Below are 24,071 nucleotides of genomic sequence, written 5' to 3' on the forward strand. Positions count from 1 at the left end.
AATCTCAATGTCAGTTAATCAGAGCGCGCTTGCAGTGTTTAAATCTCATTGGCCGACGACGTTCTGACCAATTATTGCAAACCGATCCTTATTGGGTTGTTGGGCGCTATGGAGAGTGTAAGGATTGCTGCTATTGGTTACTGTTGACACGTGGGATCAGATTCGCGCAGCTGATTGGTTAGTGAACTGCTCAGGCGCGATTTTGCAACGCGGGACAAAGCTTCTGTAGGCGCACACAGGTCAGTACAGAGGAGTCACTGCGGCTGGAAGGAAACTCTACAACATCCTCACTTTTGTGGATACTTCTGGAGCAAAGAGGGGAACTGACTTTTCTGTTTCTATTTGGAAATGAAGGACATATTCACTCCGGATTAAAAAGGCGCTCTATTTACTGTCATTGTTATTTCATCTTTTGAAAAAATCACTTTTTGCGAATAACATCTGTATTTGGACTCATATGATGGCCGATAACAAACACCCGCACGTTATTTTCTGCAACGACTCGCCCAAAAGAGTTCTGGTGTCCGTCATCAAGACCACCCCTATCAAACCTAAGAAAGCAGAGGCCCTGACACCGACAAGCCCCGGTTTCAGCGACTTCATGGTCTACCCGTGGAAATGGGGAGAGAACGCCCACAATGTGACCCTGAGCCCGGGCTCGGTCAGCGGTGCTGCGTCCCCTACCGGGACACAGACAGCCCGGGAAGCGGACACGGATCCATCATCTGACCAGATCAAGGTAGTGAAGCCGTTTCTTTATTTGAATCGTTAATAATGCTGCTCATAACATGGCATTACGGTAAACTGACTTGTATTTAAAGGCTATAGCGTTGACAGCAACGTAGTACACTTATAACAGCATATGTGTGCATAACAACGTTTGTAATATGTGCAGCTTTTAGTAATAACACATATCCATTGAGTCAGAGCGCATGCAGGATGAAATTGCCAACTTTTACAGACCCCAAAGCACATTAATACAGATCAGATACATAAAACTGTCCATTTTTTAAGTTGTGGCTTCTAATTATATTAAAGTTGTGCTCAGACTCAGCTTTAACATGGCCGAGAGGACGGAGTCATTTAAAAAAACGCCCGCGCATTAGGGTGTGACATGGTGGATTTTAAACCCCAGCTACTTCCTGGTTTTGGAGCAGCTGCTCATACATGACGTTAGTCGCGCGCCAAAAGAGTAACCGGATGTGAATGAGTTACACTGAAAGAAACGTGCACACCGCTGCACTGTAACACGTGAACTCAGCAAAGGGCATGGTGATCGGTACAAAGTAGAATATAAAGCAAACACTGACAAAATGCATTGATCACTTATTACATATATATGATACCGTTTGTATATATGAAAGTAAGACTTAGTCTGCCATTTTGTAACTTACATCATGTTAAATAGGAAATGGCATTTATATTTCTGTGCATTCTCGCTGTCAGGATGGCATCCGTAGAGGCCGACCACGGGCTGACACAGTCCGGGAGCTGATAAGTGAGGGGGAGACGTCATCCAGCCGCATTCGCTGTAACATCTGCAACCGAGTGTTTCCCCGAGAGAAATCTCTGCAGGCCCATAAGAGGACGCATACAGGTGGGTGAGAGAAAGAGAGAGGGAGGGAGAGGGGTAAACATGTGCACTGCTGCTAAATAAAGGAAATAATGTTAACAAATGTCCTCATATTTCACCCTCCAGGAGAGAGGCCATATCTGTGCGACTACCCGAACTGTGGGAAGGCGTTTGTGCAGAGTGGTCAGTTGAAGACACACCAGCGGCTGCACACTGGGGAAAAACCCTTCGTCTGCTCTGAGAAAGGTGGAGTGTTAAGACCATGATGTTACAATAAACATCAAGCATTCATGAACTTTTTTAGAGAATTGTTAGGTACTTTCCGGGGTCATAACATGCTTTTTTGTGACAAGCCCAGTCACCTTTGAAGGATTTTGGAAAGTACCTGTAAAACACATAATGAACAGTGTAAAGTTAGGGTCCAACTAGTATTTTTATGACACATTCGCGCTTCTATAATGAACGCATGTATTCATATCTGTTGCTTTTTTATGTGCAGGGTGTGGCAATCGGTTCACACATGCTAATCGCCACTGCCCCAAGCATCCTTTCTCCCGCTTGAAGAGGGAGGAACCAAAGGAGGGTCTGGGGAAGGCTCAGTCTGTGGATAATAAGGCTGTAGCAGAGTGGCTGGCAAAGTAAGTGGACATACAGATAGTGGCCTGAACAGGAATGTGATGCACTTACATTGTGTGTTAATACACTCTTTGTCTCTCCAGGTACTGGCGAACCCGCGAGCAGCGAGCCCCCACAACCACCAAGGTGAAGACACAGGGCAAGATGCGAGCGGAGGACCAGGAGCAGCAGGATCCTATGGAGTTCCTCCAGTCGGATGAGGAGAACGGGGAAGACGAAGAGACCTCGGAGGAGGAGAAAAGCACCCAGGGAGGAGCAGCCAAGCGCCGCCTCCAGGAGCAACGAGAGCGCCTCCACGGTGCTCTGGCGCTCATTGAGCTGGCCAACAACCTGTCTGCCTAAACACATCCACCTCCTGATCCCGGACTCCTGTTGCCACACCCAACCTGCCTTCCTGAAACACGTGCTGTTGCTAACAAAAATGTTCATTAACACTGATCGCTGACTAGTTTAGTTTATTCTATCAAGTTGTGAAACCAGACTTCAATTAGGAGCTGAATTGGCCTGAGATCAGTGTTATGCACAGAATCATCTACCCCCCCTCGCAGTACCTGGAAGGCACAAGCTAAAGCACCTTATTCAGCTTCCATTTTATCCTTTTAGGCTGCTATTATTGTAGATTTGACTATATGAAGAATGTTCTTCTTTCCTCTGCCTTCTAAAGGCAAAGGAAGAATACTTATTATGTTTTTGATTCGTTTTGTTTGCACTTTGGTAATGAGTTTTTTAAGTATATTGTGAGAGTGTATGACTGATGTATATATGGATTAAGCTCAGACGGACAGAATGATACAGGGTGCGCTCAAACATAGGAAATGTCATGTTGCATCCCAACTGCCAGGCGGTGTCTCACCGCGTTCCCACGCTTCATCTCCGGCACTATAAGCACAGTTTTGCTACCACTGGTGACAGCAGTGGTTGTGAGGAAGAAAAAAAAACTGAGAGGGGTTCAGATAGTTTTAGCCTCACTGGTACAGCTCTATTTAAATATAAAGTAAAGTGGTAAGAGGAAGCAAAAGCCAGGGGAGCTGGAGACACGTGACATGTTGTCTTGTTTTTCTTTTTCTTATGAAGAGGTGGTCATTGCAAGCCTGATCCAGAGCTTTTAAAAGTGAAAGCAAAACCTCCACAGTATCCATTAGAACAGGCCAAATGATGTCAGTTACCTTTTATATTAAAAGGTGGACCAGCTTTGACACAAGCATCACAATATATTTATTATTATTTTTTTCCCTCCTGACTTGTTTGGAATTTGATAAAAGGGTAATTTGGTAAATTTACATCACACTGAGTTTGTTATTGGGTTTTGGATTAAGCTTGCAACCACTTGAGGTCAGATTTATTGTTGTGTCGAGGACGATGGCGCTTGTTCATTAACTGATTTATGTATTTTTTTTTTTTTAATCCGTTTTAAGCAACACTAAATCTTCAACACTGTATAAAACCTCTCATAACTGCCCTGCATCAGACACATGTCTCTAGCTGTGATGTTTAAATCAGAAAAAAACTGGAAGGCAAACGAATCATTGATAATCAAACCAAATGATTTATGTTACCCAATTATAGTATATTTGGAAATATTTTTATAACCCTTTGGCTGTTTTGTGGTTTGAAGAAAAAAATGATGGCATTTAATATATATACACGTAGTGTTTGTTAGAATGTTTACAAAGAGCTCTTTTTTTTACGTGTTAATTTTAGTTTCCCTCCTCCCTCTGCTAACATCCAACAATGTTCATATTTGAGTGTAGAGTGATCCTGCTTGCTTGGTAGACATTTTATTACACATCTTCAAAGACTTCTCTGACAGGCTGTCCACACTGTTATATAACTGTTGATCTTCAATAAACATTCACTGAACCTGACCCGCAACACGTGTAACCTTCAGTCAAAAATATTATTATATTATAAATATAAATTAAAAAAATGAGGCTCCAATATGGAGCAGAACAACGCCATCAAGTGGCTAAATATTGTACTTCTAGTTGGCACAGAACTTCCCTTTTGAGTCTTCTGTGACATGAATCTTCAGCTCTTGAAGTCCTTCTGAATTACTTCTAGATGATTTGTTGTTAAAGGTGAGATATGAGTACACAAGTCCACCCGACATACTGCGAAACAAAAGAAAAACAGGTGTTAGGCCATGTGAAATAATTGCAGCTGCAACTAACTGCACAGTAATAAAGAAACATCATTAATGCCAGGAAGTGTTTGAGCTTGTACATCATTGTTTTGCTTAAATCGTGATTTAGTTTAGGGATGGCATAATAATGACCTGAAGAGCTCATAACAACATTACACATGTTCATTTTCAAACTTTTTAACCACATTAGTAGAAAGGAGATGGGGACAGATCTTACCAGATGCTGAGGCCAAGGAAGTTGGTCCATGAGAACAGGTAGTCTCCGCCCACAAATATGCCGATGTAAGCTACTGCAACGTTCTGGGAGGAATGTTGATATTTTCACATATGTGGAGAGAGAACAGTTTTTCTGTCTATTGTATACACACACATGGTCCAGCAGTCATGATGCCTAATGTGTGCCTAAAGTTTCCATTCTAGAGAAGCCTGTGATCCCAAAAGAGGTGCACGGTAGCAACTACAGCTGAGACCAGAGAGCTTCTTCTAGATTTACTGGTAGATTTTTAATTAAATCAGTGAAAATGTAATACCAGGCTTAAGTGTATCGGTAGGTATGATTGACAGGCACATGGCCAAAAATAAAGGGGGATGGTACAGATGTTGTTCCACGTGTTTGCAGTTCTACTTAAGTCAATAACTTTTCTGGTATTCTCTTCATGTGAGAGTCCAAAGAGGTGATGGCTGCCATTCATCTGGCTTTAAGCATGTCCAATTATTCACCTGATTTGTCAGCATCAGACTACCACCTCTTCTCTCAAATGAAAATATATATATATATATATATATATCTCCACATGCAGGTGAGAACCTGGCAGAGATATGTGTGTGTGTGTGTTTTTATAGTGTAACAACACGGCTTTTATCGGTACATTCTTACCTTTATTGCGCCCACTACTGCAGTAGTAAGTGCTGAGTTATAATAGCTGCACAGGACGATGGAATACATCAGCACAAACCTGATAACAACAAGTGAATCTTAAAATAAACTCTTACAACAACAGGCTGACAAATGTTTGGATCGGATTATTGTGACATACCCCATGAAGCAGGATATGAGGAAGCAGAAGACAAATGTAGCTTTCATCCAGTCCTTAAATGCGAGGGCCTGTGGACAGAAACACAAAGAAGTCATACAGCAAACAGCTGTATGCACAAACAACCAAAATACTGCTAACTGTGCTATACCTTGTGTAAATCTCCAGTAAAGGCACTTGCCATGAGCGTGGGGATGATGATGATTAATGCGTTGTAAAATAGGACACCATATTTCCCAAGACCCTTAAAAAAAGTAATATAAGATCTTTTTTGTGTAAAATTAAATGTGTTTTTGATTCCTCACGAGTAAAAAACATACCTGATCGCCAAGTTTCTTCTTGGTGTACACGCCGCTGGCAGCAGTGAAGGCATCGTTGAGCAGGATGAAAGTGTAGCCCTCCACATCGAAGGCCAGGTCTGAGCTAGCAGGGAGGGTAATGACAAAGACTGTTTATGTGCACTATTGTATGTCCTATTTTAGTCAGATTGCAAATGGAAAATTACTAAAGAAAAAAATCTCTACCTTGCAGCAACTATGGCCCCACAGACTATAGCCACGACACTGTACACAAGGTGTTTTGGAAAGGTTTTCCTGAAGAGGGAGAGACTTTTAGAGTGCAGAATGACACACGATGTACAGTCCATTCAGACAAGTCAGAGATACAGCTTACCTTAGTATGTACACCTCCAGGACCATTGTCATCAATATAGTAAATTTCCGTAACACTGTAAACATCGGCAAACTGTAAAAGAAGGAAAGAGAAGCCCACGTGAATGAAACTTCAACCCACATGAATGAAACTTCAACCCACAGTGCAGCAATAACAACAAGTTGTTTGAGTCATCCTGGCTCAGATGCATGCCCAAACCATGGTACTACCACCACCATGTTTAACTGATGGGATAGGTTCATAACACCTGAATACAGAGTTCTTCTTTCTACGACATCTTCTTCTTTTATTTAAGCCAAATAATTCCATCATGGTCTCATCTGTCCACAAAATATTTTCCCAGCAGCCCTCTGGTTTGTCCACGTGATGGCAGCAGTGTTCCTTTTGAGGAGCAGTGACTTTCTCCTCACAGAACTGCTTTGCACACCGTGGTTCTTCAGTCAGTGTTCTGATGGTGGATTCATGAACATTAATATTAGCCAATGTGAGAGAGGCCTTCAGCTGTTAACCCTGGGCTCCTTTGTGACCTGGTAGTGTATCACATGACCTGTTTTCAGAGTGATCTTCAGTGATAGACCACTCCTGTTGGGGACTAAGCGTGGACTTTATTTTCCTCCATGTGTCTGCTGCCTGTGGATGTGTGGAGTCCAGACTCTTCACAACTGTTAAGATCACTGTTGTTGAACTAAAACAGGGCACTCGCTGACATTTTCCCTCAATTAAAACAACAGATTCTGGCCTTTACTTCTTCTTATCCTTGAGGTTCACATACTTACTGCACTTTCTGGATCATTTTCTTGATTAAATAAATGATAAAGTGAAATATATTTTGTTTCATTTGTTAGATTGTCTTTCTCTTTTTCCACTAGTGTAATAAAAAAATCAGCTGATGTTTTAGGTTATATTTACACAGAAACATTTAAAAAAGCCCACAGACTTTAAAGCAGGACAGTGTCTGTATTACCTGAGTTTTTTGGTGCTTGCCAGTCCAGTGACATGGTTCCCAACATACAGCAAAGGAAGAGGAAATATCTGGTGAGAAAATAACTGTAAGGATACAAACCACATGCTGAACACACAGAGCAGAAGGAGAAGTCCTCACTTTGAACAGGATGCTTCTGTCAAAATCCTGAAACTGCACTGTGTTGCTGATTTTGGCTGCATACAGGACAACAAGCGTGGTGATCATCTGAAAGCATTATAAAGTATGTGTGTTCAGTATGTTGGAGAGACTAAACACACACACACACACACACACACCTGGATAACTTACCTGCCCAATCCCCAGACACAGATAGGAGGGAAACCTGCAGTACATACACAGTATCAGAGGTTCAGTGATTACTCTGCTGTCATTGTAAGCTCCCTGTGTGTGTGTGACGATGACAGCAGAGGAGAGCAGAGCGCCACCTACCTGTAGCTGGTGAGGACGGTTTTGTTCACCACGGTGATCAGAAACGAGCTGCTGGCGTAAAACAGCGCGGAGGAGAACTTGAGAATCGCGGAGTGCTCGGCTGGTTCTCTACAGGCCTCCACAGACATCCTCAGGAAGTCAGAGGAAAACCTGCTAACACTTTAAAACTATGAGCGCTCTCCTAACGCGGACTGATTCCGGGTGTTGAAGTGTTTCCTGTCAAGCTCTGCTGAGCGGCCACACAGGAAACCAGACCGCTGGGCGGTCCTCACTTTATTACATAATTCAGAAGGGGAGTGTTTTGTGTAAGCAGCGAGCCCACCCACTCACACATTAAACACACACTGTGACACATGCATGTGAAAAGTTATTGTTATTAAGTTAATATGGAAGAAGACATAAGTTCTAATTTTTGGTCATAATCCTGTTTTCTCAAATAAATACAAAAATATGAATATTAGAGAATATACTGTGAATTACATAAATGTTTCTAACATAAGCAGCTTTGCTTGATATTTAGTTTGATTGCCTAGCAACGGCAATCAGTTTGATGGCCGTTGCTAGGCAATCAAAACTATTGTTCTTCACCCTCTTTCTTTTTTTTATTCTTCCGTACGTTTTTGGCACAGTGTATCTTCAGCATACATTGACCGATTTAGGCCATTCAACTATCAAAATGTTCATCTCACAGAGGACATTCCGGGTCAACTTCCGGGTTTTTTTCAAAAAATTATAATCTTTCAAATATTAAGCAATTTCGATGACATTTTTCAAGCCTATGAGAGAGCCCTTCAACGAGGGTCATCTGCCAAATGTATCTCCTCCTACAAATTTCAAGCTACAGACTCCATGTTAGTCTTAAAACACTCATTAGATGCTGCTCTATCAAACTTGTATTCAGAATTTTCTAATTCCGAATCGTTTCCGCACGTCAGGCTCTCAAAGTTGGAGTGGTTTTTGAGGTCTCCTCTGCTGTTACCATGGTGACAGGCTGACACACAGAGGCATACACAGAGGCATACAAAGCTCTGAATTGCTCTGATTCTCCAGCAATTCAGAGCAATCCTTCACATCAGCATTCAAAGCAATGCTTCAGCTGCAGCAATCCAACTTGCATTTTCTTCAGGAAATGCCCTTTGCTAGTTTTACTTTATTATTTGTTGACACAGTGTGTGCTACTGTCATAGTTAAACACATTCCTGCTACTGTAACACCAAGAATTCTCCCTTCTGAGACTAATAAAGGATCTTATCTTATCTTATGTTTCATCACAGTCCATGTTGTGATGTTGTGGGACCATGACACAGGGCAAGATCTAATACTTTATAGCCATTCTAAAACCTCTTAAAGTGTATCTTGTGCAGACACAGGGTCACTGACCTCTTAAGAAACATTTCTACACATGTACGAAGAAAGAACAGAGCAGCAGCTTGAACATATTTGAGCATTTTCTTTAGTATATGATGCTGTGTAGTGAGATAAGATATCATGAACCTTTTGTCATCCCCAAAGGCTCAAAAACTGTTCACAAAGCAGCATGTGTACATAAAAGGGCAACAGAACAATGAAAATGCAGCATATCTACATCAAATATCATATTTATTCATTGAATAACACTGTGCAGCCTGTTTCTGCCCAACTTTAGACTGAAGAGCTGTCAGCTCTGATAGTTCAGCCAAGTTAAACATTACAACTTAAAAGAGCAGGTGTCACGCTTCAGCAGGCAAGAAAGCAAAACATGTTCTTGGAGGCTGTCAGCCACAGAGTGTGCCGCATCCATTAGGAAGACAAACTGCCATGTTTGGATGTCAAATGCCCACCACAGTCATCAGTGTGTGTGTTTTCAGGCAGGCAACAAATGTTGATGTTAGATAAGTGCTCATAGTCTAATAATAATGTACTAATTACCAAGACTATATCAAACAATCTGATCATGTATCATCGCTCATCCTGAGGATCAATAATGGGTTTTGCACTGCACACCATTCATTTCTGTTTGCTATCAGGATGTCCAGAAGGTGGCGCTACAGCATCGAGCTCGGTTTCTACACACTTCTGTGACGCAAGTAAACATAAAACCAGTTTGTCAGTCTGCACTTGCTCATGTCTCAGTTTCATTCATCACCACACTTAAAAGCAGAGGATGATTTTGTCAAACTTTGCTGACAGTTTGAGTCCGGATGGATCAGTGCCTGGAGAACAGACTGAGCCGTGGGCAGGAGTTCAACTGTGCACAGCTGTGAAACGTTTGTGTGTGTGTGTGTGTTACGGTAAATTTTACTCTTGTGTCATCTGACTCCATGATGCTTGTTTGGTCAGTATGTTTTCTTACACTGTGATCTGTCGTCATGACACTTGTCTTTTTGGGGCTCATGGGTAGACGGTGTGTGAAAGGTTCAAATCTGTTCACACTAACCACCGGTGAAGAAACCTGCTCCAACATGAATGTGCTCATATGAGAAGGAATGCATGTTGAGAATGACATTAAAGACAGAGACCGTCATTTGCTGCAGGCATATCTCCTGTTTAAATCAGAGAAGTTACTCACTGTCATTACAGCTTCACGGCTGTTTCTGGGAAACGCAAATTTATGATGTTTGCACTGTAGATGCAGGAATTATAGCAGTGATTTATAGTGACGACTGATGTCTTCAGGGAGATAAAGGTATTTTTAAAGGGTTGTAAAGTTCTGTGCAATATTGTTCTTATAATTATTTAACGTGTCAGTTGCGGAAGTCTGTGAACCTTCGCTGTCAGTATCATCTGTGACCCCAGGAACCCATTCTTCAGTATGGAATAGCTTCTGTCCTGACATGTTGGTGGGTTTCCCCACATGAGCTGCTTGTTTCAGGAACATTTTCATTAAAGTAACTAACTTTGACCTGACCGTTTAAAACACCAACTTTGTTCTCTTTTGTAAAAACACCTTGTGTGCTTGGTGCTGTTTTTGCTGCACTTTGTCACATGTCCGTGTTAAATTGTTGGTATATTTCAGAATTCATTGTTCCATCAATGCAGGCAAAGATGTTCTGGCTCGGATGCAGCAAAAACAGATGTGATAGCTTCATATACTGGACTGCAGCATCATTATTTCTTCCAACATCAGGCTTCTGATTTAAGCCAAATAATTCTATTCTAGTCTCATCTGCACATAAAATATTTTCCCAGCGGCCCTTTGGCTTCTCCATGTGAGCTTTAACTATAAACAGACAGCAGTGTTCTTTTTAGTGAGTTTCTCCTCACCGCCAATCATATGATTTGTTTTTGGCGTGATCTTTGTTGATAGACCAAAGATTGGGATCTCTTTTATCACTGTTGGGTCATCCATCCATCTTCAAAACTGCATATCCGGGGGCGGTTGCGGGGCAGCAGTCTAAGTGTTGGGTCATATTTATGCAGAAATACGGAAAAAGGGTTCACAAACTTCCAAGCGGCACTGTATCTATCCTCATCTGAATATCTATAGGTACAATTAATTCACTCATATACTGCACAATTAAAACATGTATTAGGAGAAACTCAGAAACTGAAAATGACAACATAATTACATCATGCAGTGTCTATTTCATGTTATTCAGAGTTTGTAGCACCTGCCTGTTGAAGAAAGGTAAAGGGGGTGAAAGGTTGCATAGAATTTTCTCTATTTTTTCCAATATAATTTATTTGATAGTTCTGTCGTCCTTTCACATACAGATTTTCTACACGAGCTGTTGTGTCAACACTTATTGATGAGCATCTATTTTATATATATTTTAATGCTGTAGACATTATATAGTGTTCAATACACGTAAGAAGAAGGTTTGTTGTTTTAAAGATTTCAAACAAATCTGAGCAGTTATACAGTGACATTAACGAGGATGGATCTGTTTAGGGGAATGTTGCCAAATAAATCAAATAAATGTGCTCAGTGAAACTTCCCAGATGGGTTTAAGAGGTTTTGTGTTGTGGCTTGCCTCTGTAAAGATCACTCACATCAGATGAAGGAGCCGGGTCGGGATTTTTCATTCTTTAATTGTCACAGTACAAGACTGAGCAGGAATAATCCAGAGATCAGAAGTTACAGTTATCAGTGATGACAACATTTATAATATAACATATTTCTTATTAATAAATCGAATTGAATTTTAGCCTGGTTAAACTTTCATTTTGGATCCTGAATGAGTCAGAAATAAACAATGAATTGATGTTTAGCCTGCATTTATATATATTTAACTGTAAGTCTTTACCGAAGCTGCAGTCAACACAAACAAGGAAACACACTTCACTCTTTACACACACATACACATACATTTATTGTATAAATGAAAGATAATGGAATAATAAAAAATACTTTGCATACAAAACTGGTGTTCAAAATACACAAGAATTAATGCAAAATCATAATCAGTGATGTAACGTGATATTCTCAGATATATACATGTACACAATTCCCTGCTGACATACAACACCTTAAATCAGCTTTTCAGGATAGAAAAAACAAACAATTAGCAACCGGAAATCTTGTCAAAACACCAACTGTGGAGAACATCAGATGTAAGATTCGTTTTTTCCATTTCAGCATCTCATTGTCTTCTTTTCAGTTTCATTTTCAGAAGCATTTTCAAGTACTTGGGATCAGCACATATGGGCTTCTTAAACATCCTCAAATACAGTCTGTTGAATCACAGACACAACAGTTAGTAACACCAACAATGCACAATATCATGTACAGTATGCTTCCACTATATGTGAAATAATATAAATGATAAAATAATGAATTCAAATAATTAAATTAAATTATTGAGAGGATTTCAATGATTTACTTTTCTTACCATTTACAGATATTTGTCTGTTTATCTTCATTACATTGTTTATCTTTACAACACTGAGTCTAATTACTACTAAGTACTCTGTGACTTTTGTTTCTCAACACTTACTTCAATGCTTTGATGTCACAGGCACCACTGCTGTCCTGGTATTCCCAATCGTGAACCCTCTGCAGAATCTGAATGGGGATTTTTGCCTTTGCCGTGATGCAGCACTTTGGGATACCACCTGAAAACCACAATGCAAGAATGTTTAAATGAACACACACACACATATGAGAATGAGTTGCCTACCCTCAGTAGAGGTGATGGCCAAAGCGCACAGAGAGACAATCACAAGCGCAACTTTCACATCCATGATGGCAGATCAACTGTAGGAAGGACGTCGCTCCTGGCTGTTTAAATACTCAAACACACAGACACACACACAGCCACACACAGACACCCACAGCGACACACACACACCCACACAGACACACACACACAGACACACACACAGTCACACACAGATATGGCATGTGCATGAGTATCTGTGAATGTAAAATTACAAAACAGTGACGACACTTCCATGTTTACACAGATTTATTAAGAACAAATGTAACTCTCATTTTGAACCCGACTCTTCGTTACAACTGTCAGTGGTGGGTTAATTGTAGAGGACAACTGTGCTTCACTCAGACAGGCTCCAACAGGTTTAACAGTCACTTTCTAACAGGACTGTGTTTTGGATTGATGAGAGCTTAGCCGATTCCACACCCATGGAATTAAGGTCACCTTTAGAAATCAATGGAAACATGAATGGAGTCAAATCTCAGCTTTTATATTTGAAAATGTGACTAGTACAAGACTTTGTAATAATGCTTTCTTCTTGAAAGATGACTGAGATGTGCTCTGAAACACTCATACAGTCTACAAAACAAAAAAAAACATCTATCCCATTAAACTCTGCAGTTAGGCAGCAGCCTGATTGACAAGCCTCATTGCATTCTCAGGTGTGGCTTTGAAATTACTGTTAAATGTTGTGCAATTTGAGCGTGCCAACATAGAGTATAATTATTTGTTGAGGGGGGGAAAGCAACCAAACTGATCCCTTGGGGATTTTTTTCAGACAGACGTACATTTTGTGTGTTTATTTTAGAACTGGAAAAGTAGGTGAAGAGGTAGCAGCCGCAACTGACAAAATGAAAACACTGTTGTATGGTTTGTCCTTTTTGTTGTTGTTTTTACCTGATAAATTAAGCTGTAGAATCAGTTGACTTTGTGTTTGAACATATTTTGTTTCCACATGACACAGATGGAGGATTAAAACTCTGACAGGTTTTTTTATCCACAAGTTAAGTCTGGAGGATTTGCTTTGGTTTTTTCAAACTGTTTATTTCATGTTTTCATGAACATGAGTGTAGGAGAGTATAGAGGAGAAGTGGCAGGAGATAAAAGGGGATTAGTGAAGGTAGCAAGAAGACTCAATGAACTGTGAAACTGACAAATGTGACATACTTTAAGTCATCTGGCAGAAACAAATTAGAAATAACATTTAAGAGAATATATTGTGTGGTGACACTGCCCAGCTCGACCTCACCAGGAAAACATAACATAAGGTTGATATTTCATTTCTTGTAAATGCAATTATGCAATTGATGGGGCGGAATCTTGCTGTTGTGGCAGTTAAAACTGATGAGGAGGCAGTTTTCCTTTTAAAGCGTGTTTAATGTTATCAATCTGTGTTTCGACCTCTTACCCTGTGTTTAATGCCAAATTTTAACCAACAGTTTTTTATGCCATATCCAGCTAAATTATTAGTCAAAGTGTAAACAAAGGGTGAAAACCAAACAGCTCCAGGTGTCAGGGGGGCAAAACCTCAGACTCCCCCACTTTCCCTCCCTACTCCAACTTTTGCAGCTATATGTTCAGGTGATACTGATCAATACGATTATATGTTCTTTTAAGATAAATATAACATAATGTCATGTGTCTGGCAATACGTCCATATGCTCCTTTAGCATAAATGTAGCCACGGGTCCAGTCACCACACAGCAAGAAGGTTTATGGTTTAAATCTGGCTTGGACCTGGCTGGAGTTTAGACGTTCTCCCTGTGCCTGCGTGAGTTTTCTCTGGGTACTAAACCCCCACATACTAAAGACGAGCCTGTTAGGTTAACTTGGGATACTAAATATCGGCTGTGATGGTTGTTTGTCCCTCTATGTTAGTCCTGCTACCTGTTCAATGTGTAGCCTGAAGCTCACCCATTGACAGCTGGGACCCCTGTGACCATGTAGTACAGAACAAAGGGGGTTAAGATAATGAATGGATGGGCATAAATTGCATAATCTGTGGTTAAATGTATGAATTAAACCCCAGTACTGTTGTTGTATAACTTATTTCTGTAACCAGGCCTTAGGGCAACAAGATCCAGACACTGTCTCCTTGTTTATAATGATTGATTTTCAAAATGAAAGGAAAGATAAGATGCCTAGATGAGATTTATAGCAAACAGTCAAAAGATCAAGATCAAGACTTTTCAGCCACGCGGGTATTGCTTCAATCGCAACATGTAACTGTCAAAATCTGTGAGGTCCTGCATCCGGTTCCAGCTGGAACACATACAGTAGTCAATACACTGCCAACTCACACAGGGTCTGGCAGCACCATCAGCTCTCAATCATCGCTTTTACAAAGGAGGAGCATGGTTAGAATTCACCGTCTTTCACGGGACATGTTGATACACAACAGTGAAACTCTGTGTGCTCGACGGAGCCGAATTAAGGGACTCCACATCACTTTGTGTAATCAGTTAAAAGCTAATGTGTGCGTTCTCACAAATCTGTGCTCATTAAAAATACATTCCTTTCACTCTCTGTCACACAACTGGATAAACAATCATCTGTGAACCATCAGTTAAAGGTGTGACTAATCTGAACCCATGAGAACAAACAACAGATGCTCTTTTTTGGCAGTGATACACTCTGTGTTGATTCTTTCATTTTTAATGTACAGTGCTCAAGCATCGTCATCCAGCAGTTTGACACACGTGTCTGTAGCAACCTTCTTATTTACAGTGTTTTCTGTTGTAACTCACTCATTTAATCTGGAACTCTGAGGTGTCCCCTCACAGAGAATACACTTTGTTTACAGTATGTGCATTAGTATGTACATTTAAGAAGTGGGAACAAACGTAAAATCAGCTGTTTTCATACCTTTTATTATGATTTCTCTCCCCCCTGGATAGTAAGTAGCTAATCAAGTTGAAGACAGCAGGGGGCACTTAGAAAGTTTGATTTGGTTTCATGTGGTTCAGAGTTTGGATCTTGAGGTGTTGTAGGAGGGTCGCAGGGTGGCTTCCACACATACAGCATCAGTACTCATTCTGTCCTCTGGTGGCCACATGCAGCAGACGCAGCAGCAGCTCTGTAGGTGAGCTCCCTGCTGAGCCGTGGGCTGGACCTGTGGCGTCTGTCTCCCCCAGGCAGTCAGAGTCAACCACACAACTCTCTGAGGGAGAAAGGACACGAACCTCATTCACACTAGTTCATATTATATGACTAAATTCACTAAACAAAACAAAGGCTTTACCGGAGTTGCAGCAGAGTCCTGAAGCAGCGCAGTGTCCTCCTTCAGATCCACATGGTCTCCCTCCTGCCTGGCAGGGGGTGAGCAGGTAGTTCTCCTCCACACAGTGAGCAGTTTCGGGGGAACCCAGCAGGCAGCCCAGGCCCTCCCCACAGCAGATACTGGGGCCGAAGCAGTGCCCCTTGTCTCCGGGGCCACAAGACATGCACTACAGGAGAGGGAGGGAGGAAATTAATCAGAAGACATCAACACATTTTGGAACATGAACATGAATCATTTTTAGAATATGCAGAAAAAACTTAATGTCCCAAACATACAAATAACACTAGCAATGGCCAGAGTGTAAAGGGGCAGTGGTAGAGCAGGGTTGTCCAATAATTTGGAAGGTTGGCAGTTCAATCCCAGCTCTGCCCTAGTCATTGTTGTGTGTCCTTGGGCAAGGCACTTTACCCACACTACCTCCAGTGCACTCACTGGTGTATGAATGTGTATGAATGAATCGGCAGTGGTTGGAGAGGCCGTAGGCACACCTTGGCAGCCACGTCTCTCCCCTGGGGAGCTATGGCGTATACCACTGCCACTGTGTGTGAATGTGGTGTGAATGAATAATGCATCTGTAAAGTGTCTTTGAGTGTCCCAGAAAAGTGCTATATAAGTTCGATGCATTATTATTATTATTATTAATAAAGAAAAGCTTGTTATGGAGCTGCTGTTGCAATGATTTCTGTCACCACCTTACCACTAGAAAATAAAAAAAGTAAAATAAAAACATTTCAAATGCATCATTACATGTTTTTTTCTGTGAATCTAAATGATTGAATCATAAATCATGAGGAAATTGTTATTATTGTGTATTATTGTTTATCCCTCACAAATTAACTAACAAAGACAAAAACAATACCTTTCCTGTATCACGTGTCCACTTAAAATGACAGTTTAAATTTTTTTTTTTTTTAATATTTTAAAATCAACCTATAATTTCCAAGAAATAATCTTAGGAAGTGATGGTATCCCAGCAGATACTGGTCCTCACCTGTCTGATTCCAGTCTCCTGCAGCGCTCGCTTCCCTCCTCGGGGGCAGTTCTGGATGTAGCAGGCGGAGGAGAGGGCGAGGAGTCCCAGGACGCACAGGGGTGAGAGGGAGTGAGGCATCTCTGCTGGGTATGAGTGAGCGCCGCGCACTGTGTCCTCCGCCGGTGTGGATGTCTGACTTATATCCCGGTCATCCCTCACTCTTATAAGCAGATGGACATGATCTGACAATGCGATTGATATCTGACGTCAGTCCTCTCCACACAAAACGAGCGAAGGCTACAGTGGTGCGCGCTGCGTGTGCCCGAGAGGTCGCAGCAGATATGGCTCTGCATCAGATGTGTGCCATCTAACAAATCTACACAAGAAAACAGCAAAGGCAGCAGGAGATGCCTGTTCTGTATTCAGCGCTGTGCCACACTGATTTCTAATAACTTTTCAGAATAATTTTCGGCCTCTGAGGTGCATGAAACACTAAAAAAATGACTTAACAACTAATTAGTTTGTGAATGACTAATTAGATTCAATGATTAAGAACATTTGATGATGATGATGCACAGTTTAGCTGTCAAGCTAATCACTTTTGTCACATGGCGGTGGCGCTATGACGACCTCAAGGTCACACAAATTATCCTGTGACATAACACAAAAAGCTATTAATGCGCATAACGAGATTAGCATTTCAAATAAACACATTTTAAAGTTGATTATTCCATTCAGCGCCTTGCTGCGTGATCAGAGTTGCGTCTCTTCTATTAAAGCTGTTGTGATGATGCCAATCAACAAATGACAAAACTGAGCATCAGAGGCAGCGGGTTAAGTTGTGGAGGAGATCTTTAATTGGCATCACAGCATTCAAGCATGAGCTGATGAATTGTGACATTATTAAACATTACTGTACTCCTCAACAAGTCAAAAATAACTAACTTCCGAAGTAAATAAAAAAACTATATTTGTGAGCCTTTAAAACAAGCTTGATCTTATAAACGCATAAATGAAGTCAATCCTCATGCACATGGACAGATTTGTTATCACTCCGGCATGTAAATGACTGATGTACCACACCAACAGTGAAGCTAATGGCATTTCACATGCAGAACAACTGGTTCTGTCTCTGCTCGTACTGAGCGGATATAGGATCACGACCTTGTTTAAGCCTAATGTTGTCAGGGAAACCAACATACAAATCAAGCTGCTTGTGATCCTGAAACCCGGTAACAACAGTTTTCCTGACTTGAGTTGTGTGCACAACAACTGATGCTCGTAAAGGTAATTAAGGTGAAGAAAGAATATGAATACAAGGGCAAAGGACACACTGGGGAATATATGTCTACCTGTACTTTAACTCAAGTACATATGTCAACATATAGCTATAAAGCGTCTACGTGTTATTACATCTTCTGCCTCTTAAGATGCAAAAACTAAGAGGAGAGATGACATCAGGAGGTCAACTGATCCGCTGACCCTCGTCTGTTTCTTCACAATGACCACACAGCCTTGGGTTGTCTTCATTTCTAGCTCATGGTCTCAGTGCTTCTGTTCCCCCAACCCATTCCTTTGTGTAAGCAAATCAACATGTCCACGGCATGAACAAAAGCTGCACACCCAAGGCTCAACCGTACTTCAGTGCTCAATGAAAGGGCTAACGCGGCATGAGAGGCCGGAAGAGTATATGTAATTTTTCTTTATACTCTATTTATATAGTATTTGTCCTTTTCTCAGCCTCAGACGGTAACAACTGAGGGTGACCTGCTTGTGTGGTGTCATGAATCAAAGAAAATACAATTTACTTCTTCACTTGAGGTACTTTTAATAAGAAATATACAACATATTTGATAATACATCTTCACCTTCGACACAATCCTCCCTATTTTGAAAAGGGTCACGTGTCAGTGATGCACAAGTATGACGTGACTGCGTGGGGTAGGGCTTTGGCAGGTTGGACATGAGATGTGATTGGAGTTCAGTGGTTTTGATTCCTTCTGCAGGCAGGCACGGCAGAGCAAGTGGCCGCAGGTGAGCCGGTAGATGGAAGACGCCGATTCAGAGTAAAGAGAGACTGAACGGCAACACGAAGAGCACGTCTTCTCACCTGGCAAGAGAATGTGGATTCTTTTAAATAAGAGCTCATCATGGAGTGAGACATTTCAATGGACGACTTCATAGGTCACATTTTCTAATGCATTTTCGGTATTCATATAAAGTACTATGATGAAAACGTATCCTACCTGTAGTTGTGCTTGAACAGCTTGAACTCAGTGTTCCAGAGTCTGCAGCAGCCTCCCTCTGCTGGGGCAAGTTTGAAGTGAAGGATGGTCGGCCTTGCAGGGCAGAGAACAGGGCCTCATCCAAACTAGCTGACAAACGCTGTTCATGAGAGATGCAGCTCATGCCTGAAGATGTGTGGTGGAAACATTGAGAGAAGAAGGTTAGCAGGAGAAAAGATAAACACACACACAGGAAATGTTTGATTTATGTCACAGAACGTGGTGTACTCACCAGAATCTGCATCATTTCTTGGTCGTTTTCTTTGAGGTAGTAGTTGCTTCTCAGCTGTGGATGCTTCTGTTGATTCTTTGGAAATTTCATTCCGATTTCTTTTATTTCTATTGTCCTGTTCTGCTTTATTATCTCTGCTAACAGATTGGCCATCAGATGCATGATTCTCCTCTCTTTCTTCAGTGAGACATGATGAGCTCTGAGTGTGTCCATGCACCTTAGAGGTTATAAGTCTGGAGGCCTGAAGAGTCTCTCCGCTTTCTTGTCTCCCCAACATCCCATCCTTCCTCATCATCCCTTTCTGCAGGAGGAAGTGGTCAATGCGGCTCTTCAGTTGAGGGTTAGGAAGAGGCTGTGAGGTTGATGTAAACGGGACACCAGTGAATGGGTCATTTGGATGTCGACCCCAAGAGGCTTCCCTCTTCTGGTACTCTTCCAGGGTAGTGTTGTCCACAGAGACGCCACTGGGCAGCAACATAGGCAGTGTCATCACCTCCAGTGTTAACGGGTCGAGGAACTCTTCTGGGATGGAATTGCTGCCAAAGTAAAAAAAAAAACCCAACACATTACAAATTAAAGGACACCAGAAAATAAATGTTGAATCAAATATTAATAACTACCACACATACCTTGTAGGAGCTTGGAGTGATTGTGTAGTTTGTCTGGTGGGAGGTACAGAAAACACAGTTTGGGTTCGCTGTCTTTCACTAGCCTCATGGACCCTTTTAATACTCTCTACTTCTTCTGGGGGGCAGCAGCGGGCAGGTTGTCCCCATACAACCAAAGCCTTCAGCCCCAAAGACGACGCTGCTCCGCCAAACGGCAAAGTCACACGAAGCTGAGTCACAGCACCAAGTGAGAGTAGACCTCGGCTCCACAGCTCCTCTTGCCGGCAGGTCGCAGGTGGTGGAGGAGGCAGGGAGAGGAATGGTGCCCGTGAACAAAAATTTGAACGCATGAAACAAACCTGAGTTTCTTTTTTAAGTTCACAACGAGCTACCAGTTTAAATTCATAGGTGTTAGAGTCCATGTTAGACTGACACTTCAGCACACGACCTTTTTGCTGAGGCTCACCTACAGCCTCTTCACCCCACTGTTTGGCCTGGAGACTCCACTGGTGGCCGTTACTCTGTTGAAAATTACTGGCATGCTTTCGGTGTTTTTCTGTGTTCTGTTCATTTTTGTCCTTCACCTGCATTTGCATTTGCTGAACCTGTTTGCGGCCTGTGGTAGGTAGTGGATCAGAACTTGTGCTAATCTCCAGTCTCTTGCAGGCCTGTCCTCGGTCCATACCCCAAGGCCACAACTCCACATCCACCCGGCAGAGCTCCACCTGGAAACCGAACTTCAACGTCACCTGACAGGAATGGAGATAAAAATATATTAGTTTTGGTACTTACTACTTTTCTTACAGTAAAGAAATAAAAAGATCTGCAATGACCATCTTACTTGAACAGGTGGACGTAGGAAGTACTCAAGCTTGAAGCCCCGCCTCCGGAGAGCAGGGTCAGCTGACACAAGGTTTGTGACATCATAGCCATCTGTACAGAGCTGCAAACAGGAAAAATAAAATAATTAAACCTACAAGTCTAAAAGAGAGAAGTTATACATACAGACTTTTAGAGACATGAAAAAATGTTGTCAATTGGAAGGGAAGCAAACATGGAGGTCTATATAAAGCATCACATGAAGAAGACAGGGATGGTATATAAGGTGAAAGTAAGGTGCAAGTAGAGTAGGAAAATATTATTTTTTGAAGGATACTTCATCCACTGAGTGCGAAGAAAAAAAAACATTAAGAACAAGAACATAACAAGGACATTTGTGATTCAGTCTCCCACACACCACTTTGTCCACTGCTATTCCTTATAATCACATCATTGTGCTCCACCTCCATGCCTATGTTACCTCACCTTGCTGATCTCAAAAATATACTGGACATATTCTTTTCTATTTTAATAGAAAGATAGGACCGATACATAACGAACTACTCAAATGCACTTGTTTTATGCAAAGGTTATAACATTAGTTGGATTTTACAGCAGTGTGTGCTAACAGTATTAAATGCATTGAAATATTATGTTAAAAAAAACACAAAAAGGGAAAATGACTTAGAAAATTGTCAAAAAAGTTGCACCTTGTCACAATGAGCCGATGTATGAAATTGTGGCAAGCAGAGATTCACGACCATTTCTCCAACCTGCAAGGACACAAACTCACTTTAGAGCTGTACGTCTTTGCATGCGCCACTTATAGTAACCGTATAGGTCAAGGAAACATAAGCCAATCGGTGAATACAGCTGTTTATCCCTTATAAGGTACATACATTTCTGTTGTACGCAAGACCTTTGACCTCGCAACACAACAAAAACACTCACTGACTGAGCCACCTCTCATTGACCGCCGATGAAATGTGTAGTCAGTTCAAGGAGGTAAGCTCTTTCAGTATTATTGTTCTGTAGGAAGTAATTATAGTCAGAAAATAGAAACAGTGTGACATTTAGGGGGTCAAATCTATACAAACCAGTTTATTATTATTTATTTATCAAAAGAAGAAGCTATTAATAGAATCTTAAATAAGAGGGTTTTCTCTTTTTCATCACTGAAAAGTAAACACACTTTGATTGAGCTGTTACTTAACACCAAAAGCTGTTACTGCCAAAATATTACATTGAAAATGTATAATGACAGAATGATGGGGGCAGTGTTAACAACTCAATACCCGCATGATTAGAATCTCTGATTAGATAAAACAGTAACTTGTGAGTGCAATCTTTATCAGTTTCTGACATTTTATTGAGAAATTATGAAGAAAATAACTTCAGGTGAACAACAGGTTCACGGATAATGTTATTAATACTGTCCTAACCAGCATCGGAACTACTTCGCTACAATTCCACCATGAAAGTGAGTAAACAATGGACAGCACATTGTACATAAGTGGAGGCCCCGGGGTTCACGTAAAAATTATATACATCATAATGTAGTTTCTTTTCGACATAACATGAACACATCTTCCTTAGCTAGCTGTCAATGCAAATACATCTTTAATCCAGCAGCTAATCGTAGCTAGCAGTATGATATTGACTGATAATATTAGCAATGGGCCAGACTAACAGTGTTAACATAATTTTAGAAGGCTGCTTCAACTTAAAAAAAGACTTACTTTGCTTGGTCGTTGACAGACTTGCTTGATTTAACTCATTAATCTGCTAGTGAAATTTAGACGTAGCTACCTGGCAACAGCTAGTAGCCACTAGCTAGCTAGGTGCGTTAGCCGGTACATCTACGGAAGCCGTCAGGGGACACGTTTAACGCCTGCGGGTTTTTTGTGAAGTCATGTGACGTGCAATATGTGGGTTTTATTTCATTAGTTTGGTTGCCCAGCAACCAAACTAATTAAATAAACTACTAATTAAAAAAATAAATAAATTTTTACCGAGGCACCTTAGGTAGAAATCTCCGCTGCCAGTGCCGTCGTCGCTGGTGGTGAATATCTCCAAATGCCGGCGCGAAATAAAGCTGGAGTGGCCCATGCTCACGTCCACGGAGTCCTGAGATGAGTTTCGCCCGATGGTCACCGAGCGCTTTTTCATCATGTATTCGAATTCACGGAGCATCTTGGCTGAGGTCGTACAGGATGAGCATTTTTCATCCTGTACTTCTGATAGATCTTCCACATTAAGGTCAACATCTTTACAAGAACCCAGACTTCACTATACTTCCAAGAATTTAAATTAAGCACCTGGAACTTAATCTGCTGTAATTTTACAAGACCTGTGGTCAGCATGGTATGAAGGTTTACAACCCTTTTTTTCCTATGGATTATATACATCTGAGTCAATACGTGGAATACGACTGACTCATGTTTACTTGGTGTATCTTACATCACTTTCAAGGTTCACTGAACACTTCCACCTTATGATGCAATTTATTAACTACAGTCTATATGTTAAGATTAAAATGTACAAATCATATAACCAGCCTACAAAATATAATGCATTTCCACATATTAAACTAGAAGTTATAATTATCTTTATCTAAACCTGCTACAGTACGTGGTTCAGTTGTTAATGCATATATAATGCTTATATAATGCATTTCTGCATAAAAATGTTTTTTTTCATTCTTAGTTGTTTTTGTTTTTCTGTGTCCTGTTGTTTGTACAACCCTAAAACAACAAAAAAAGAAAGAAAGCTGGTTAATAAATCATTATCTCTCTACAAATGTAGTGCTGAATTATTCACATATCTTTATTAGTTCTGCTGAATTTTAACAAAGGGTGTGGTTTTAATCAAGCCAGAGCAGTAACATAAATGCAAACAATAAATTGGAAACATGTATAAAATCTGTAGCATTTTTGTTTTCTAAACAATGCAATACTGTAACTACAATTATCACCTACATCAAAAGGAAACATCTTGTTTTTTTTTGTTGTTTTTTTTGGACAAGGGGTTGCTATGATTGCACCATTATGGTAGATCAATAGGCTATCTACACAGTTAAAAAATAAAACGAAACACAGAAAGGAAAGCTCAAATGGCACATATTTTCTTTGTCAGTTCACCATAATATAATAACAGTAATAAAGATGATGATAACACTATGTAATACCTTAGAGATAAGTTAATATTCTTGAGCAACATTTTTTTGTATGCTGGCATAAACAACACATATAAAAGCCATGATATTCA

General features: G+C 40.9%; 5 protein-coding genes across 6 annotated transcripts; 1 reads left to right on the forward strand and 4 right to left on the reverse strand.

Moving 5' to 3' along the window:
* Nucleotides 1-240: 240 nt before the first annotated feature.
* znf367 (zinc finger protein 367) lies at nucleotides 241-4,071 on the forward strand. Its single transcript, XM_028414440.1, has 5 exons — nucleotides 241-739; nucleotides 1,447-1,597; nucleotides 1,700-1,819; nucleotides 2,073-2,211; nucleotides 2,293-4,071. The coding sequence occupies exons 1-5, from the start codon at nucleotides 458-460 to the stop codon at nucleotides 2,549-2,551; spliced, it is 951 nt and encodes a 316-aa protein (XP_028270241.1). The 5' UTR covers nucleotides 241-457; the 3' UTR covers nucleotides 2,552-4,071.
* On the reverse strand, nucleotides 4,051-7,600 carry slc35d2 (solute carrier family 35 member D2). Its single transcript, XM_028414439.1, has 12 exons — nucleotides 7,473-7,600; nucleotides 7,332-7,365; nucleotides 7,161-7,247; nucleotides 7,023-7,090; nucleotides 6,059-6,130; nucleotides 5,911-5,979; nucleotides 5,707-5,809; nucleotides 5,538-5,630; nucleotides 5,390-5,457; nucleotides 5,230-5,308; nucleotides 4,570-4,652; nucleotides 4,051-4,320 (listed from the first exon to the last, which is right to left on the reverse strand). The coding sequence occupies exons 1-12, from the start codon at nucleotides 7,598-7,600 to the stop codon at nucleotides 4,191-4,193; spliced, it is 1,014 nt and encodes a 337-aa protein (XP_028270240.1). The 3' UTR covers nucleotides 4,051-4,190.
* A 4,139-nt stretch (nucleotides 7,601-11,739) lies between these two features.
* On the reverse strand, nucleotides 11,740-12,712 carry ccl27a (chemokine (C-C motif) ligand 27a). Its single transcript, XM_028414441.1, has 3 exons — nucleotides 12,572-12,712; nucleotides 12,389-12,506; nucleotides 11,740-12,125 (listed from the first exon to the last, which is right to left on the reverse strand). The coding sequence occupies exons 1-3, from the start codon at nucleotides 12,633-12,635 to the stop codon at nucleotides 12,035-12,037; spliced, it is 273 nt and encodes a 90-aa protein (XP_028270242.1). The 5' UTR covers nucleotides 12,636-12,712; the 3' UTR covers nucleotides 11,740-12,034.
* Nucleotides 12,713-15,630: 2,918 nt separating this feature from the next.
* avp (arginine vasopressin) lies at nucleotides 15,631-16,998 on the reverse strand. Its single transcript, XM_028414178.1, has 3 exons — nucleotides 16,879-16,998; nucleotides 15,849-16,053; nucleotides 15,631-15,767 (listed from the first exon to the last, which is right to left on the reverse strand). Exons 1-3 carry the CDS (start codon nucleotides 16,996-16,998, stop codon nucleotides 15,631-15,633), a joined length of 462 nt encoding a protein of 153 aa, XP_028269979.1.
* Nucleotides 16,999-18,727: 1,729 nt separating this feature from the next.
* On the reverse strand, nucleotides 18,728-22,672 carry ubox5 (U-box domain containing 5). Of its 2 annotated transcripts, XM_028414398.1 has the most exons (7): nucleotides 22,544-22,672; nucleotides 21,515-21,577; nucleotides 20,827-20,928; nucleotides 20,007-20,734; nucleotides 19,378-19,913; nucleotides 19,107-19,271; nucleotides 18,728-18,970 (listed from the first exon to the last, which is right to left on the reverse strand). In XM_028414398.1, the coding sequence occupies exons 2-7, from the start codon at nucleotides 21,566-21,568 to the stop codon at nucleotides 18,768-18,770; spliced, it is 1,788 nt and encodes a 595-aa protein (XP_028270199.1). In that variant the 5' UTR covers nucleotides 21,569-21,577; nucleotides 22,544-22,672; the 3' UTR covers nucleotides 18,728-18,767. The 2 variants fall into 2 exon arrangements, with proteins under 2 accessions (XP_028270199.1, XP_028270200.1); XM_028414399.1 differs by lacking the exon at nucleotides 21,515-21,577.
* Between the last annotated feature and the right edge of the window lie 1,399 nt (nucleotides 22,673-24,071).

The sequence above is a fragment of the Parambassis ranga genome, chromosome 9, assembly GCF_900634625.1.
Source record: "Parambassis ranga chromosome 9, fParRan2.1, whole genome shotgun sequence".
NCBI lineage: Eukaryota > Metazoa > Chordata > Actinopteri > Ambassidae > Parambassis > Parambassis ranga.

What these genes read in the sequence shown, in the direction of transcription:
- ccl27a (XM_028414441.1), bottom strand. Translation starts at nt 12,635, where the DNA reads ATGGATGTGAAAGTTGCGCTTGTGATTGTCTCTCTGTGCGCTTTGGCC. An exon ending in GGCCATCACCTCTACTGAGG is followed by an intron (nt 12,507 to 12,571) that starts GTAGGCAACTCA and finishes TGTGGTTTTCAG; the next exon opens with GTGGTATCCCAAAGTGCTGC. An exon ending in TGTGACATCAAAGCATTGAA is followed by an intron (nt 12,126 to 12,388) that starts GTAAGTGTTGAG and finishes GTGATTCAACAG; the next exon opens with ACTGTATTTGAGGATGTTTA.
- znf367 (XM_028414440.1), top strand. Translation starts at nt 458, where the DNA reads ATGATGGCCGATAACAAACACCCGCACGTTATTTTCTGCAACGACTCG. An exon ending in CATCATCTGACCAGATCAAG is followed by an intron (nt 740 to 1,446) that starts GTAGTGAAGCCG and finishes TCTCGCTGTCAG; the next exon opens with GATGGCATCCGTAGAGGCCG. An exon ending in CCATAAGAGGACGCATACAG is followed by an intron (nt 1,598 to 1,699) that starts GTGGGTGAGAGA and finishes TTCACCCTCCAG; the next exon opens with GAGAGAGGCCATATCTGTGC.
- avp (XM_028414178.1), bottom strand. Translation starts at nt 16,998, where the DNA reads ATGCCTCACTCCCTCTCACCCCTGTGCGTCCTGGGACTCCTCGCCCTC. An exon ending in AGGAGACTGGAATCAGACAG is followed by an intron (nt 16,054 to 16,878) that starts GTGAGGACCAGT and finishes CCTCTCCTGTAG; the next exon opens with TGCATGTCTTGTGGCCCCGG. An exon ending in AGGACTCTGCTGCAACTCCG is followed by an intron (nt 15,768 to 15,848) that starts GTAAAGCCTTTG and finishes TTTCTCCCTCAG; the next exon opens with AGAGTTGTGTGGTTGACTCT.
- ubox5 (XM_028414398.1), bottom strand. Translation starts at nt 21,568, where the DNA reads ATGGTCGTGAATCTCTGCTTGCCACAATTTCATACATCGGCTCATTGT. An exon ending in CATCGGCTCATTGTGACAAG is followed by an intron (nt 20,929 to 21,514) that starts GTGCAACTTTTT and finishes TCCTGTTTGCAG; the next exon opens with CTCTGTACAGATGGCTATGA. An exon ending in AAGAAATGATGCAGATTCTG is followed by an intron (nt 19,272 to 19,377) that starts GTGAGTACACCA and finishes ACACATCTTCAG; the next exon opens with GCATGAGCTGCATCTCTCAT.
- slc35d2 (XM_028414439.1), bottom strand. Translation starts at nt 7,600, where the DNA reads ATGTCTGTGGAGGCCTGTAGAGAACCAGCCGAGCACTCCGCGATTCTC. An exon ending in TGTGTCTGGGGATTGGGCAG is followed by an intron (nt 7,248 to 7,331) that starts GTAAGTTATCCA and finishes TAATGCTTTCAG; the next exon opens with ATGATCACCACGCTTGTTGT. An exon ending in CTGGAGGTGTACATACTAAG is followed by an intron (nt 5,980 to 6,058) that starts GTAAGCTGTATC and finishes CTCCCTCTTCAG; the next exon opens with GAAAACCTTTCCAAAACACC.